Source organism: Dasypus novemcinctus, chromosome 19, assembly GCF_030445035.2.
Source record: "Dasypus novemcinctus isolate mDasNov1 chromosome 19, mDasNov1.1.hap2, whole genome shotgun sequence".
NCBI lineage: Eukaryota > Metazoa > Chordata > Mammalia > Cingulata > Dasypodidae > Dasypus > Dasypus novemcinctus.
The window spans coordinates 48710895-48726597 of record NC_080691.1 but is presented as its reverse complement, the minus strand read 5'-3'; the positions used below and the strand labels follow the sequence as shown (position 1 = coordinate 48726597).

Genomic DNA, 15703 nt, shown 5'->3' with positions numbered 1-15703 from the left:
CTGGTTTGGTCGCATTGTTTTTTTCCTTACTGGGGGTGGGCAGTGCCAGGGCCAGCACTCCCAGGGGAGAGAGAGGGGGCAGCTTTGGCCCAGCACCGCAGTGGGGACTGTAACTTGCATGTGTAGACCCAGCATTTCAGTCCCATCCATTCCAAGACTGATACTATGCATGTTTATTCCCAAGGAGCGTGGCGTTCTGGAGCAAGGTCGCGGAACCAATGAGGGGTATACCTGAGGTTGGAGGCCAGACCACTTCCTCCTGTGATTCCAACCAGTACCCTCTCTGGAACCCCCACGACAGTAACTCCAGCACCGCTAGGGCGGTGCTGACTCAGTTGGCAGGGCCAGGCCCAAGTTTCCAATTCAGGGATCGGCACTGCCTGAACCAGATCTAAAGGTCTGAGTGAGGAGAACCTTCCTGGGGTGCCCTTTTACGAGGGTACCAAGAGGACATTCGGGTCCTTCCCACCGGTCATCGGTGGGGCATCCCCTGCCACAGCCTGGTCTCTGCTCTGGGAGTCTCACTCAGCACAGCCCTCAGAAAACAGGTTTAGAGCAGCTTGCTCAAGAGGCACCCAGCTGGTGTGTTTTCAGTCAGGAGTCAGTGTGACTCCAGAGCCTGGTTCCTTCTCAGCTCCAACCCAGACACTGCCACAGCGCCCCCTCCTCAAGCAAGAGGCGTCCAAGATGCCCTCTGGCCTCCCCAGCCTGCCTTGTCCCAGTATGATGGTTCAGCGCAAAACACACACCTCCTTCCTCTCGTGCCTGTGTGCAGTGCAGGCTAAATTATCACCCCCTGCCTCCAGAGGTTTCTTCCACAAGCTCCCCGGACTTCCTCATGGCCAATCCATAGGCGGGGGGACTATTCCTGCTTTCTTCATTTCGCAGCACCTCCATGCTGCGCCCTGCTGGCCTCAGTTCTTCAGGGCCTGTCCTGCACTGGCTCTTCCTCCTCTTGCCACACTGTGTCCTTCCAAGCAGATGAGGTGTCTGGGGGACTGTGCCGGCCTCAGGAGTCTCAGTGTGGACAGAACCCTCTTGCCAGGGTCTTCCAACCCCAGTATCCTACAAGGGGCTCCCCCCGAGGTCCAGAGAAGGGTAGCTGCTTCCCTAGAGAGCATTTTCTGACCTGTTCTAGGCAGGGAAGAGCCCCTCTCCAGCCCAAGGCTTTGTTGGACTTGCCTCTTCCCTTCAAGGTGGCCAGGTCACACCAGTTGCCCGCACCTGACTGTGCTATTTGCCAGCCCTCTGTCCCCTACCCCCTCTGGCCAGCTGCAGAGCTGGCCATCCAACGACTTGCCTGAGCCACCGCCACCACGTGCAGCTGGTTTGACATAATAAACACCCCCCCAGTCTGCTACGCCCCCTCTTGCCAGCTCTCTAATGGTCCCTGGGGCTGGTCTGGGCCCTCATCTGCCCCTGTCTTCCTCTTGGGTGATGGCAGCCACTCCCATGGCTTCATCTAGCATCAGTGCAGACCCCCAAGAGTCCTGAGCCTAAGATCAGCACCATTAGCCACATTCTTGGAACATTTTCAGCCCAACCCCCTCAAGGAAGGTGCCTCAGTGCCAGCCAGTGGGCTACCTTGACAAGAGCAAGAGGTGGGGGCCACGTAGGAGGTGGGGAGGCAAACCCAGTAATTCTCATTCTCAGCTTGGGCCCCAGGGGACGGAGGACAGGGGCTGAGGCTGAAAGAGATAAGGTCTGGTGGCAGGCAGGAAGGAGGAGCCAGACCCCACCCTCCACCCTTTCTGTGCCGCACATCGCACATCGTGGGAGGCCGCCTAGGGCAGGAGAGAGCTCTCGGCACATCACATGTGCCTGGCCCAGAGCAGGGTCTGTCGCACATCCTAGAAAAGAACAAGGAGGTTCAAGACCCTGCTCTGCCACTTCTGCCTCTAGGTGACTGCCTTCCAGACAGTTTTACATGAATTTAAATAAAACCAGGACGTGTGGTGCCCACATACCTCTCCATCCTCCAGGGCAGAGCACAATTCTCTGTGCTGTGGGGAACTCCTTTCCCCCATCTGCTCCCTGCCTCTCAAGACCCTTGGTGCAGAGCTAGACCCGGACCCCAGTGCATGGTACACCCACACACCTCCAGGTACAATGTCCACTGAAGAACTGCCCTCCTCCTGGGAAGTAGTAAACACACCCCTATGAGCAGACAGTAGGACTCACTATCCCCTGCAATGGCAGAGGGTGACTGACTTAGGACATGTGACTTCTTTTATCACTGAAAATGGAGATGTGTCATCTGCCTCCTTAAAAGGCAGCCTGTTGAGACAAACCAGGGGCATGTTTTGCCTATCTTTTCTGGAATATTGCCTTGGTTTGGGAGCAGGATCTGTGTGGCTCTCATTTCTGTCACCACGAGGGTCTGTGTGGCTCTTTTCTGTCACTCACCATTTCTTGGACAGTTTTATATAAACTCCCCCAGTTTGGAAGACATGGGTGATACTTTATTAACACAGCAACCTCTCCATTCCACGCCTAAACAACAGAGGTTTACCAGGCAACATCTCAAGTGCCACCAAACTCTGGCCAGATCCCAGGCCCAGATGTTATGGGCTGGCTCCCGCCTGCAGCCAGAAGGGGCCACAGAAGCCCTGGTGGACACTCAGCCATGAGGGGGCAGCACAGAGAGGCAGCCCCCGGCCCTGGAGGCCCCAGACTTTGCTTTAGGCTCTGGTTTCAGGTGGGAGGTCACTTCCCTAGTCTCCTGCCTCCTACCTGAGGAGCCATAGTGCTAGGCTGCCCGTCGGGGTCAAGGTGGGGAGGACTCCACGGGCAGAAGGCCCCCCTCCCCGGGCCTCTTGGCATCCAAGTCGTCGAGGGCGCAGAGCTGCACACCGTCCTGGGCGAGCCGGGCCCGCAGCGTGGGCGCGGTGAGGACGCGCAGCTCGTGCAGCCGCTCCCAGGAGCAGGAGAAGGCGTCGGGGCCCTCGCCGCAGCCCCCGGCCGGCGGCTCGCTGGGGTAGCCCGGGTGCGCCATCAGCTCGGCGGTCAGGGCGTGACCCTCGGGGATGCCCTCCAGGGCCCGGGCCAGCGCACCCGACACGCGGTGCGGGGACATGTGGCGGCCGCAAGTACTCAGGCCCACAAAGGCGTCGGTCCACCTGCAGACACCGGGGGCGTCAGCGACCTAGCCGGCAGGACCTCGGGGGCGGGGCTAGGATGGGGGCGGGGCGGGGACGAGGCGGGGGCGCTCACCGCAGGCAGTGCAGGGAGAAAGGGCCCACGGCGGCCCGGGCGTCGCGCCCCACGTCGCAAGCGAAGGCGCGCGCCGAAGCCCCGAGCCACGCGCAGCCGTCCACGCCGCGCTCCAGCGGCAGCCGCGTGAAGCACACCCCCGCGGCCTGCAGCGCCTCGGCGAACACCTGGCACACACCTGCGGGCGGGGCGGGGTCAGGCCACGCCCGTGGGAGGAGCATGTGCCCTCCCCATCCCAGAGCATGCTCCGCCCCCCACACACGCCTTCCTACCCCCCCCCCCCCCCCGCCGCCTGGGAATAAGGACCCTCCCGCCTGGCAGCAGATATCCCCGCCCCCCTGCCTGGGAGCACCGCCGTCCCGCCCCCCACCTGGGAGCACGTGCACGTGCTGGTGCCCGTCCACGTGCGTGGGATCCCGGCCCAGCAGCTCCCGGAAGCGGCTCAGTTGGGCCTCCAGCTCTTCCCGCACCTAGAGGGGGAAGGCAAAGCTCTGGAGCGCTCGAGAGGGGGCCACCCCTCCACGTGGCCCGGTCACTAACCGCTCCGATGTATGAATGGGAGAGGCGTCCAGTGAGTTCCCCATCTCCCCGGCGCCTACTGACTCCAGGTGACCACCGGGAGGGTCATCGCGAGCATCCTCCCCCCGCCTCCCCACCTGGGGCAAGGACACGTCTCTGGCCGCCACCGCCTCGCGGAATCCCATCTTGCCGAGGAAGAAGCCTTCCGGGTTGAGCAGCGACGACGCGCCGGGGCGGGCCGGACCCACAGGGCGGCCCTCGGACAGGTTGGCGTGGAGACCAGTGGGAATGCCGTGCCTGCGGAGGAGCGCGAGCGGGAGCTCGGGCTCCCCACGCTGTCCCACCCCGCCCCTCCCGGCCCCCTCAACGACCGCCCCTCACCTGCGGGCCAGCTCCGCCGCGCTCTCCGCTGCCGCGCCGTTGACCAGCAGGGACACGCTGGTCACGGCCCCTGCTAGGAAAGCCTCCACGATGCCCTCATCGCGCCGCGGGCAGTAGCCGAAGTCATCCGCGGTGACCACCAGCCGCACGCGCGGCCGGGCCATGGCCACCGCCGTGCGGGGCCGGAGGGGAGTGGGCTGCACTGCCCAGCCCGGGCTCCTGGGCGCGGCCCGACGCACACGCCCGCCCCCGGCCCAGCAGGTCCCCGCCGCGTCTGCGCCTTTGTCCTCGCCACCTGCCGGCCCCAGCGTGGCTCTGCAGCCACAGCGCCGGCGCTCCCACCCAGACCCATGATGCGCCCAAACCGTGCAACGCGGAGCACTCTCTGGCTGCAAAAGTGATGTTCAATTTGAAAAATACACACACACGCATTTTTTTTTTTTTTTTTTAATTCGCCTTCTCCTTTCCAGAGCTCACCACTTTCTGGGCAGTGTCCCTTCCAGTTTTTTCTATATGCAAATAAACCCACCCAGTTCCTCTTCCTTCACGTAACAAATTGTGTTGTTTTGAGATGACGCTGATTCCGATGCTATCTCGTTCTTCTAATGTTTCCTTCCTTAGACTGTGAACTTTTTCATGTTTAGTAAACATCTATTTCATTTTCAAGTTGCTTTTGTGCCTTATGCTGAGCTCTAAAGGAGCCGTTTTTTTAATTTGTAAAAGCGCTAAACCATAAGAAAGTGAACCTTTTTCGTAAACTGTGTTTTTACTGTTTGACATTTGCTTTTTACTTTCTTTTATGATGCGTTTGGGGGGGAGGGGGGGAATAAAAAGCTGAAGGAAATCTTGTACTCCAATGGCTTGCTTTAAGCGTTAGTGCCTGTTTCCATCCCTAAGCTCTGTACCAGGCTGTGACTTTTACATTTGTAACCTCAGTTTCCCTCTAGGGTTCAAAAATAGTCTAAGGCCCTAAGAATAGTCACCATGGCTGACGGCCGGTGTTTTCACTGTAACGGGACTTTTTTGATAATCCGTCTGGTAGGTCATTTCTGCCTTATAGATAAGGAGACCGAGGCTCTGGCTAGGGCGAGTGTTTTGCCCAAGGTGACGCTGCCAGGAATGGTGGAACTGGTACTGCCCTGGGGCCTCTGAGACAGAGCAGGCAGAACGACAAACGATATCCAAGTGGAGCTCTGGCAGAGCCCTTTACCATGGTCATGGTCATGTCTCGGGAACTTGTGTTCCATCCCAGTGGTTTATTCCTTTGTCCGTCCTGGAAAGCTCACCCTGAGGTCCATTGGTTGGAAGCAGTAGGATTGAGGGTGACGCGGTGCGGGGGAGAGAAAGGGGAGAGGCCTCCGTTTCGACCCCTCAAGGAGCGCCATCTAGTGGGCATATCTGGACCAACACCGAGTGGCAGAGGTTGGGGTGGGATTTGCGGTTAATCCAGCCCCTCTGGGAAGACTTCTCCGAGCAGATGACTTCCGGGCAGGATATGGCATGCGGCCGCGTGTACTGGGCAGAAGGGGAAAGGAGGGAGAGGAGGGAGAGATGTACTGGGCTCCTACGGGGGAACCGGGGGTGCTGTGGAAGGCGCTCAGGCCCATTTGTAGACGAGGATCCCATGCTCAGAGAGGTTGAAACAGCAGAGCCAGGCAGTGAAGCCAGCTCTGTGACTTAGGGCCGGGGCTCTTCCATCGCGCTCTAGGGGAGCTGCAGAGGGGAGACGTGTCAAGACCGCCCTGGGCGAGGGGTGGAGGCCCCAGAGAGCAGGAGGCCCAAGGCAGCGCAGCCACTAGGGGAGGAGCTGAAGAAGGTGCCTACGTCACCAGAGGAGGGCGGTGCGGAGCGTGGATCCGAGTCCGGGTCTGGAGACTCCGGGAGGGGCAGAGCCGTACGCACATCTCCTCCTGGCTAAGATGCGCAGTGCACAGAGCCAGGAAGCCTGGGGGAGGAGCCAGATGTGGCCCCGCCCCTTCCATTGTGCGGGGGGGGCGAGCGGTGCTATCGAGCCAATCAAGATGCGGCATGCAAATGAGCAGGCGGGGCTGCGGGGCCCACCCTAGGGCACTGCGCCTCCGCCCTCGAGCTTGCAGCGCCGGCTGGCGCAAGCGAGGTGCGGGCTCTGGTGAGCTGGTGGCGTCCGGGGCACCTGGGGCTGGGAGGAGGGAGGACCGGACACACCCCCAGACCCAGACCAGACCCAGAGACTGTGGGAGACTGCAAGTGGACAGACCTCGGGGACCCCGCAGCCGAGACGCTTGGGTAGAGGAAAGGAGAAAGCCGCCGAGCGCGTGGTACGACGGCCTGCCGGATGCCAGGGCCACTGATACACTGGGCAACAGAGGGACCGACGGAGGCTCGGCCCCTTGTAGGCCTGGATGGGCCCTCAGGCTGCTGCCTTCCGTCCTCTCTCCTGCAGAGAGGAGGCCGCCGAGAACACGAGGGTGAAGGACCAGCAGCATGGCCAGGTGCCGCCACCACTCGGGATACTTGGCTGACGACGAGGCCGGCCACACTGCGTCCATGGCACGGGTAAGTGTGCCCTGCAAGGCCTCGACCCAGGGGCCCCCTGCTTGCCCCGCACCTGCTCACCTACTTGATCCTGCTATATCCCAGACTACAGAACGCCTTCCCATTTCCTATGGTCCTCCTTACTGCCCGCATGACTCTTCTGACAGCTAATCACCTTCAATCTCACGCTGGTGTCCCCCTGACCTCCAGTGGCCTGGGAGGGGCCGGTAAACTAGGACCCCAGGCATGGAAGCCTATAACCTGTTCAAGGTTGTAGAACAGCCTTGGGCTTTGAGACTCCCAGGCCAGATCATGTTTAGGTGGCACTTGAGCATCAGGGAATCCTCAAGGCGACCCATTTTGTAGATGAGGAAGTTGGATCTCAAGAGGGACCAACTTGCCTACAACTGGAGACAACATAGCCAGGGTCCAAACCCCACCCAGGGCTGCCTGGCTCCATAACATGCACACCCGGCCCAGCTCTTCGGGGGCCTCCCTGCCCACTGTGACATGCCCATCTGTCCCCTCAGGTACAGCCACCCAAAAAGTTACTGTTCCCAGAAATGGGCCCGGGCTCCAAGCCTGGCTACGTGCCTCACCCACCACCACTGGATGGCCCCACGGGCAACTCGGTGCTCCATGGCCACCAGCGCCGTCGCCCGCGGCACCCTCAGCCCTTTGGCAACTTCCTGGATTTCCTGACCGAGGGCCAGGTGTTGGACAGCCTGCAGACAGTGGTGGAGGAGGCCACTGAGCGCGTGGCAGCTGTGAAAACGGAGAGTGGGGTACCCCTGGTGGAAGTACAGGACCCGATAGAGGAGCCGAGTAGACGGTGGGCCCGGGTCCGGCCCAGTCTTGGCACTGTGCACCGGCACCGCGTCCAGCCCAGCCTCTGCACTGGGACCCCCAATAACTACCCGTCCTGCTCCAGCTCAGCGTCCGAGTCCCACAGCAGTGTCACTGCTGGCTGGCAAGGCTTCCGCAGCCGGGACAGTGACCTGGGTGGCCATGCCTTTGGGTCACTGCCACCCATGAAGGACAGACTCCTGCTGGAAAAGAACCTCAAGCGGCTACTGAAGCTGGAGAACAAAAGGGTAAGGTCTGGGGACCCCCTGCCCTGGGGTGGGTGGGAGAGATCCCTAGCCCAGATGGCCAGGGGCAGGCCTGGGTTGCCTGGTCCTGGGGAGTCTCTCAGAGGTGCCCTTACCTCCCATCTCCCTGCAGAAAGGCTTCAGCCAGCCCTGCTCCCAGAGGAACTCCCAGCTATGGGACTCGCTGGGCAGCCAGGCCAGCAGCCAGTGGACACTGGAGCAGCCCCTGTCGTGGTTCTCAGGGCTGCTGGGCTCAAGCTCGGGCACTCCGGAAGCATCAGAGCTGTGCCCCACCGAGCGTGAGCTCATCTTCCTCAGGCATGAGTTCAACAAGGAGATCAAGTCACTGCTGAACCAGCCAGAGTCCTTCAACCTGCCTGGCTATTGTCCCCTTCGCCAACCGCATCTCACCCTGGACTTTCTGGCCAAGCACGGCCTCTTGTCCACCCTGCAGCAGGTGGTCAGCCAGGCCGTGGACAAGCTCAGCGGTGCCCGCCGCCGCGACGGCCGCCCCCTCTTCCCAACAGTTGCTGAGCCCGACCCAGGGCCTCTGCCTGACAGCCCAGAGCTCCCCGACTCCAACATGGACCATGCCAGCGATAGACCTTCCAATTCACTCCCCACCCCCGGCTCCAGCCCCAAGATGGCTTACAGAAAGAACACCAAGGTCAAGAGACGGGGCAAGGCCAAGGAAGGGGACTCTTCTGTATCTGGCGCTACCCAGGTAGCTCCCAGATTTGGGCTCAAGGTGATATCCGCAGAAGAATCCGAGGGCCCTGGCCCCACATCCCCCCCTAGGCAGGAGACGTCTGATCCAGAGCTCCGAAGGCAGAAATCACCCCTGCCCGCCTCCGCATCCCCGAACCCTGACCAGGGGGCCAAGCCCTGGAGGAGTCTGCACCTCACACTGCCCGGCCCTGGGGTCGTGGTGGACGTGTCCGGCAGCAAGGCCCGCCCTGGCACCCACGTCACATCTGCATTCACTACCCGCTACCTTCTCTCCTCCATCCCACCCTCTCCCCACTTGCCTCCTTGGTCAGAAGCCTGTCACCATCTAGCACCTCCCTGTGCCTGGAAATGACTTTCTTGGGGCTGGGGCCAGTGGGGGGGGGTTGGGGGATGGATCTTTATGGGGAGGGCTCCCTCATCTACCACTCCTAGTAGTCACAGTCACCCAGGGGTTCAAGGTAAGGGTCTCTTGCCCTGCACTGTGGAAACCACCTGGGCAGGGGCCCAGCTGAGTGGGGGGACTACGGACTCCTGGCCTAGTTGCTAGGAGTAATTGTCGAAGTGAATAAAGGCTATTTTTTATTCTGATTTTTTTTTTTAACATTTGCATGTGGATTTCCGGAGGCTCTCCCATGTGGAGAGCAGTCTTAGCTCAGAGCGGGGGCCCTGGCTCTTGAGTCTAGCTCCCTCCAATCCAGCCCTCCCTCTGCCCTGGGGGGAGGGGGGAGGTTGCTCAGGAAGGGTCTGTAGGAACCGGTAGGAGGAGAAGGTAGGTGGCATGTAGCTGGGTCCCCAGAACAGCCCTGCATCCTCCCCCCCACCCATCAAGGCCCAAGCACGCTTCCCTCCTCTGCATCTGGGCCTTGTTTGGACCCTTCCGGGAGCCCGGGGGAGGCTGGGTTGCTGAGGCTCGTGTTTGGCTGATGCGGCCTGTGGCCAGGGCCACCGGCCTTGACCGAGGTCCGATGGTGTGGAAGGTGTGACTGTGTGGGAACATGCAGAATGCGTGCCCAGCTGCTAAGCATGATGGCCAGCCCAAACTACGAGTGCAGTACTGTGGTGTGTGTGTGGGGGGGGGGGACACTGGGGACCGGGTGACGGACATGAAAGGTGCTCCAGGGGTGTGAGGCCCCTTACCAGGTGGCTGGAGTGGTGGGGCTAACAGGAATGACCCGTGTCCTTTTCCCTCCCGGCTGCTGTGCAGAGCGCCCATGTCAGGTCCCTGAAGAAGCAGCCCCTGCCCTCCATCTTGGACAAGCCCACAGCGTCTCACCTCTCTAACCCCTGGTACGAGGAACTGGTCGACTATTTGATCGAGCAGGCCGTCTCCCTGCTCATCTACAAGTACAAGTTCGAGAGAAATCTCTCCAAGCAGCTGGGCTTCATCTCCTTCCCCGTCACTGAGGTGCTCATGGACCTCTACCTGGGCTTCAAGAAGGTGAAGGGTTCCCACATCAGCCTGTCCTCGCAGATCGACTGGACCTGCATGCTGCGCAAGCTGAAGGAAGCCGAGTGGACCCGGAAGTCCTCCCAGCATGGCACCTCCCAGCGTGGCACCTCCCAGCGCAGCACCGAGACTCCCTCCATGCTATCTGAACAGGCCCCTGAAACGGGACCGGAAGAACAGGATGAGGCCACGGAGACCAACGTCACCGGCGAACCTGAGTCCCTTGACAAGCAGTTGCTGACTTCCCAGGAGCTTACAGAGGAGGGAGCGGAGGAGGAAAACAACTCTGAAAAGGAGCCTGTGGGTGCAGTGGACCCCAAGCTCTCCACGACTTGAGCACCAGCCTTGACTCTGTTTCCCACATGTCCAAGGAAGCAGTGACCCTTCAGGAGTCCGAGATCAGTGACGACCTGGAAGAGTACTCCTTAGTTGGTAAGGTTGCCTCCCAGACACTCCCCGAAGCCACAGTAGAGGCCATGGCTGAGGACTCCACGGACGTGGGTCACAGTGACCCACCTGCCTGAGAGGAAAGCCCCTGTGAGCCACAGCCAGCGCTTGATGCTCTGCTCCTCCTCTTACTCTGTCAGAGTTGCTGCCCACCCACCCCCCTTTTGGCCCCCTTCCCTTACCAGGGGTCAGAAGGGGCCAGGAGGCCCATGAGGAGCTTTGCTTAGTCTCAGGGGAGCCAACAAGAGAAATAAAGCGTGTGTTTATGAAACACTGCCTCCTTTTCCCAAATTTGCAACCCCCTTTTCTGATTTCTCCGCTCTTGCCCCTGGGCTGCTTCCTGACTGCTGGCAGGGCTCCAGCCTTTACAACGGCATGACCTGGGTTTGCCAACTTTTATAACCTTTTGCCACGTTTGCTGTATCATTCTATCTTTTCGTCTTTCTGTGTCTAGCGACTTACCTAGTTTCTAAACATTTGCGAGTAAGTTGTATACATTGTGCTCCTGGAACATTTCAACTGCCACATACATTTCCTAAGAACAAGGATGTTCACTTTTGGAACCATCTTAAGTTGCGTTACCCCAGTTCAAGAAATCGAATATTGAAAGAAATCTCACAGTCTCTATTTTTTTCCCCCCCAACTGTCCCAGTAATGTCCTTTGGGGCATTTTCTGCATTATTAGATCCCATCTAGGATCAGGGATTGCACTTAGCACCTTGCTGCTCTTTGCTCTCTGGGCTATGTGGCTCTCCCTTCAAGACCCATCCTCCTGGACTCTTGGTCCCCACTCAGGTGGAGACCCTGTGCATGGGGACTTTTGCTCCCGGGGGGATTTACTTTTGTTGTGGTAACATATATACCACATATATATGCTATATGCCACTTTAACCATTTTTGTTTTAGTTTGAGGAGGTCCCATGTATCTGTTTTTCCTTTCATTGCTCATGCTTTCGGCATAAGGTTTAAGAAACCCCCTACCACCAGGTTTGTTGTGTTTTTTTTAAACGACAGGAGTTGTAGGTTTATAGAAAAAGCATGCAGAAAATAGAGCTCCCAGATACCCCCTGACATACACACAGCTTCTCCTAGTATTAACACTTTACATCTGTGTTGTCCCTTTGTTACAAGTGATGAAAAAATATTTTAATTGTACCGTTAACTATAGCCCTTAGTTTACATCAGCGTTCACTGTCTTCTACAATCTTGTGGTGTTTTTTATTTATTTATTTTATTCCAATGACATATATACAACCTAAAATGTCCCCTTCTAAAAAAGCCACATTCTATAATTCAGTGGTGTTAATTATATTCGTGATGCCAGGCTACCATCATCAATAGCCATGACCAAAACGTTTCCATCACCCCAGAGAGAAACTCTGTACCCATTAAGCATTAACTCCCCATTCCACCTCCCCATGGCCCCTGGTAATCTGTAATGTACTTTCTGTTGCTATGTATTTGTTTTTTCTAGCTATGTCAGTGGAATCATATTTGTCTGGCTTATTTTGTAACGTGACGTCAAGGCTTATCCATGTTGCAGCATGTATTAGAAATTCATTCCTCTTTATGTCTGAATAGTATCCCATTGTGTGGGAGGACCACATTTTGTTTATCCATCCAATGGCAGAAATGGGTTGTCCCCTCCTCCCTTTGACCTGCCACAACCTTCTTCCACTGGAGGAACCACGCATCAGCCCTCTTGATGTTCCCGTGGCTACTTGTCTTCCTAATTTTGATTTCCCAGCCCCCTCCTGAGAGTCTGGCATTTCCATGACGACATCAGGCTGGGGATGGGTGGCCTGGGGTGAACGGCTGTATTGCAGCCCAGGTGACCACAACCGAGACTAATGCATGACTGTCCCTTGGGTAGCAGCTGAGGGTGGGCAGGTCTCTCTAGAAGGACCCCTGGGTTTGGCCAGGACTGTGATGGATGACTCTCCTCTCCAAGGTTCCCTGGGGCTGCCAGCCAGCCCCTGTGTATTAGGGTTTTCTAGGGAACAAAACAGACAGGGGAGATCTATAAATAGTATAATTCTCTCATGCAACCATGGGGATGCATAAGTCCAAATTCCACAGGCAGGCTGCAATCAGGGGCTCCGATGAAAGTCCTTGAGTTCCCAAGAGACTTTGGCTGTCTGAAGTAGAGCTGGGAATTCTCACTCTGAATGCTGAAGTCACTTCCCCTTTTAAGGCCTTCAACTAATTGGATAAGACCTCACTCATTGCTGAAGGCAATCTCCTTGGTTGACTGTAGATATAATCAGCCATCTATGCAATCAATTCACTAATACGATTAAAGTCCATGAAATGTCCTTATTTACAGTTAGCCTGGTGCTTGCATGGCCAAACAACTGGGCACCATTACCTGGCCGAGTTGACACACTAGCCTAACCACACCCCCTGCCACTCCCCCCCTCCCCTCCTCCTTCCTAATGTGCCTACTTATCAGCCTCAGTAGGGACTGTACGTGGCAATGCCCCATTCTGCCTTCCCTGTTCAGGCTGCCTCTCCCACCCCCCTCTGGAGCCTCAATCCTGGTGCGTGGAGGCCAGGCCTGCTTAAGCCAAGCCTGACCACACTCAGTGGCCCAGGCATGAGGACATGGCAACCATAGACCTCCATCCTGAGCTGGGCAGTGAGGTCTCTGCCCTCATGCCGTGCTGGTAGGCTAGTCAGAGGGACGAGGGCCTTAAGGGGGTTGGGTCAGGGACCCAGGATTTACCTGGAGCTCTTGGGGCAAGGATCTTCAATTTTGTTTGCTTTTTATTGCAATAACATATCTACAACTCAAAAATTTCCCATTTCCACCACTTTCACGTGTGCAGTTCAATGGCGTTTATTACAGTTGCAACATGTGCACCCATCCCCAATAGCCACAGCTCCGACTTTTTCATCATCTCAAACCAAAATTCTGCACCTGTCAAGCAATAACTCCCCCTCCCCCCACCCCCAGGTACCTTAGAATCTACTATCTGTCTCCATGAAATTGACTGCTTCTAGATATTTCTGTGTTTCTCGCCATAGGGATCTTTGAGGGCATACGCTTAGCTCGTGGTTCCCATCCCTCAAGGCCACCCACCACCGCTACAGTGCGGGGCTGTGGCAACCATTTTCATACCTTGGCCTTGGCCACAGTTGATTGGCCCCCTTCCAAGCTCGGCCAGTCAGGAGCTTGCAGTTGGGATGGCCCATTAGATCCCGTCCAGCTTGCACTGATCACTGGAGACAACCCTGGATGGTGGGGAGCGGCCATCTTCCTCCCCCATCCAGAGAGGTGGAGAAATCCTGTCTGCAGAAGAGAACCTAGAGCCAAGGCTCAGAGAGAGACAGCATGTGTCCCAATTTCTGTGGCTTCCCGGTTCCTGCTGCCAGTTCCTCGAGGGAGAAGAGAATGGATTCCCATCCCAGCCTAAAAGGTAAATTCCCAGGGAATGTCCCCGGAGTGGATGCATTCTTTTTAGAAACCACTGAGAAATGTGCTAGACACAATTGTCTTCAGCTCCTGTTGCAGCTATCTATTACTCCATAACAAACCACCCCCAAAACATAAATGACTTAAAATGAAATGATTTCCTTTTTTATCTTGATACTAAAGTGCGGTCACCCCTCGGGCTGAAGTGTGGTTTGCTGGCCTGGCAGGGGAGTGGCCGCAGTAGGCCTAATTCCGCTGCCCCCATAATAGGGTGGCTGGTCGGACTCACCGCCACCCCTGAAGGAAGCTCGGCATGGGCGCAGAGTGCCCTCGGGTCTCCCCTTCTCGGCAGCCATGCTTCCGCGGCCGCCCCTCCTCCCAGATGGCGCCACCCGATGCCTTGTGGGGCGGCACCCTTCTTCTTCCTTCTCCCTGCGCAGGCGCAGGGCGGAAAATTCCAGTCTGCCCTTTTCCCCTCCCCCGACAGCAGCAACAGCCAGGTGTGGGTGGAAAAATCCAGCCCGCCCTTTTCCCCTCCCCCAACAGCAGCAACAGCCAGGTGTGGGCGGAAAAATCCAGCCCGCCCTTTTCCCTTCCCCCGACAGCAGCAATGGCCAGGCGTGGGCGGGAAACTCAAGTCTGCCCTCCACCCCAGCAACAGCAGCCACCAATCCCTAAACCCTGCCCCTTCCCCCAGCAACAGCGACAGCCAATCCCTAACCACCACCCCTCCCCCGTCCAGTACCGCCCACTGACCTTTCGCCGGCAACCAATCAGAACAGGGAGTGGCTTCGACCAATCAGCCTTCCCCAGCCCCTATAAAACTGTTGCCTCTCCCTCAGTAAAGTGGACTTGCGTGTTTACCTTGTCTCCGCGGTAGTTCTTCTGCCGTGCGCCCTCCAGTCCTGAGAGCCCCCGACAAGGGCCTGGCCTCCCTTGTCCCCAGTTCGTCGCCTGCTTCTCCGGGCGACCCCTTCGTCGCCTGCTTCTCCGGGCGACCCCTTCGTCGCCGGCTTCGCCGGGCGACCCCTTCGTCGCCGGCTTCGCCGGGCGACCCTGTCAGCCGAACCGCACAACCCCTTGTGAGACCGATCCCTCGTCTGCTGCCGGACCGACCCCTCGTCCCAAGTGGGACCGACCCCTCGTCCCAAGCGGGACCGACCCCTCGTTCAGAGCTGGACCGACCCCTCGTCCGCAGCCAGACCCCACCTCTACCGACCGAGCAAGCCGCCGCAGCTGGCGCCCAACGTGGGACAAAGCAACCCCACCACAGCACAACGTGGGGCAAAGCAACCCCACCACAGCACAACGTGGGGCAAGATTGGGCCGCCCCATGTCGGCCCGCCCCGTTAACATCGGCCTCTCTCGCGCCCGTGGAGACTCTGACCTTCCTGTTGTCCTTGCCTACATCTCCACCACTCCTGACGCTGCCGCCACCACCACCGCTGGTGCCCTGACGTGACTTGTCCTCACAGCTGCGATCCTCCAGACCATCACACAGTCTGCCTCTACCGCTCTTCGCCGCCAAGAAGAGATCAACTACCTGTAACGCGCTGTCATTCGGGACTTTTAACAACAGATAGACCTTATAGCCACCGAGATCAACGAGAATTGGACATTGGCCACCCTTGCTTGCAACGGCAAGATACCGCCCCCCAAATTGTACATTTGTATCCCCGTCATACTCACCTCCCTCTTCAGCTCCGCTTCCCTCATTGCTTACTGCCTCTTGGGCCTCAGCTACTTGTTGCTGCTGCCATCCTGGCCCATATTTGAAAAGAAGGGGGAAATGCGGTCACCCCTCGGGCTGAAGTGTGGTTTGCTGGCCTGGCGGGGGAGCAGCCGCGGCAGGCCAAGCCGCTGCCCCCATAATAGGGTGGCTGGTCGGACTCACCGCCACCCCTGAAGGGAGCTCGGCATGGGCGCAGAGTGCCCTCGGGTCTCCCC

The 15703-nt window shown here is 58.2% G+C and overlaps 2 protein-coding genes across 3 annotated transcripts; one reads left to right on the top strand and one right to left on the bottom strand.

Annotated features, from left to right (window-relative positions):
• Window positions 1-2440: 2440 nt before the first annotated feature.
• On the bottom strand, window positions 2441-4347 carry YDJC (YdjC chitooligosaccharide deacetylase homolog). Its single transcript, XM_058281758.2, has 5 exons — window positions 4114-4347; window positions 3870-4029; window positions 3584-3683; window positions 3214-3391; window positions 2441-3119 (listed from the first exon to the last, which is right to left on the bottom strand). The coding sequence occupies exons 1-5, from the start codon at window positions 4275-4277 to the stop codon at window positions 2768-2770; spliced, it is 954 nt and encodes a 317-aa protein (XP_058137741.1). The 5' UTR covers window positions 4278-4347; the 3' UTR covers window positions 2441-2767.
• A 1986-nt stretch (window positions 4348-6333) lies between these two features.
• On the top strand, window positions 6334-10346 carry CCDC116 (coiled-coil domain containing 116). 2 transcript variants are annotated; one of them, XM_058281755.2, is made up of 5 exons: window positions 6334-6410; window positions 6536-6648; window positions 7158-7721; window positions 7852-8442; window positions 9652-10346. In XM_058281755.2, exons 2-5 carry the CDS (start codon window positions 6577-6579, stop codon window positions 10228-10230), a joined length of 1806 nt encoding a protein of 601 aa, XP_058137738.1. In that variant the 5' UTR covers window positions 6334-6410; window positions 6536-6576; the 3' UTR covers window positions 10231-10346. The 2 variants fall into 2 exon arrangements, with proteins under 2 accessions (XP_058137738.1, XP_023446898.2); XM_023591130.3 differs by lacking the exon at window positions 6334-6410 and having other exon boundaries at window positions 6519-6648.
• Window positions 10347-15703: the final 5357 nt, after the last annotated feature.

What these genes read in the sequence shown, in the direction of transcription:
- YDJC (XM_058281758.2), bottom strand. Translation starts at nt 4,277, where the DNA reads ATGGCCCGGCCGCGCGTGCGGCTGGTGGTCACCGCGGATGACTTCGGC. An exon ending in GCACGTGCACGTGCTCCCAG is followed by an intron (nt 3,392 to 3,583) that starts GTGGGGGGCGGG and finishes CCCCGCCCGCAG; the next exon opens with GTGTGTGCCAGGTGTTCGCC. An exon ending in TTCTCCCTGCACTGCCTGCG is followed by an intron (nt 3,120 to 3,213) that starts GTGAGCGCCCCC and finishes CGGTGTCTGCAG; the next exon opens with GTGGACCGACGCCTTTGTGG.
- CCDC116 (XM_058281755.2), top strand. Translation starts at nt 6,577, where the DNA reads ATGGCCAGGTGCCGCCACCACTCGGGATACTTGGCTGACGACGAGGCC. An exon ending in ACACTGCGTCCATGGCACGG is followed by an intron (nt 6,649 to 7,157) that starts GTAAGTGTGCCC and finishes CTGTCCCCTCAG; the next exon opens with GTACAGCCACCCAAAAAGTT. An exon ending in CTGTATCTGGCGCTACCCAG is followed by an intron (nt 8,443 to 9,651) that starts GTAGCTCCCAGA and finishes GCTGCTGTGCAG; the next exon opens with AGCGCCCATGTCAGGTCCCT.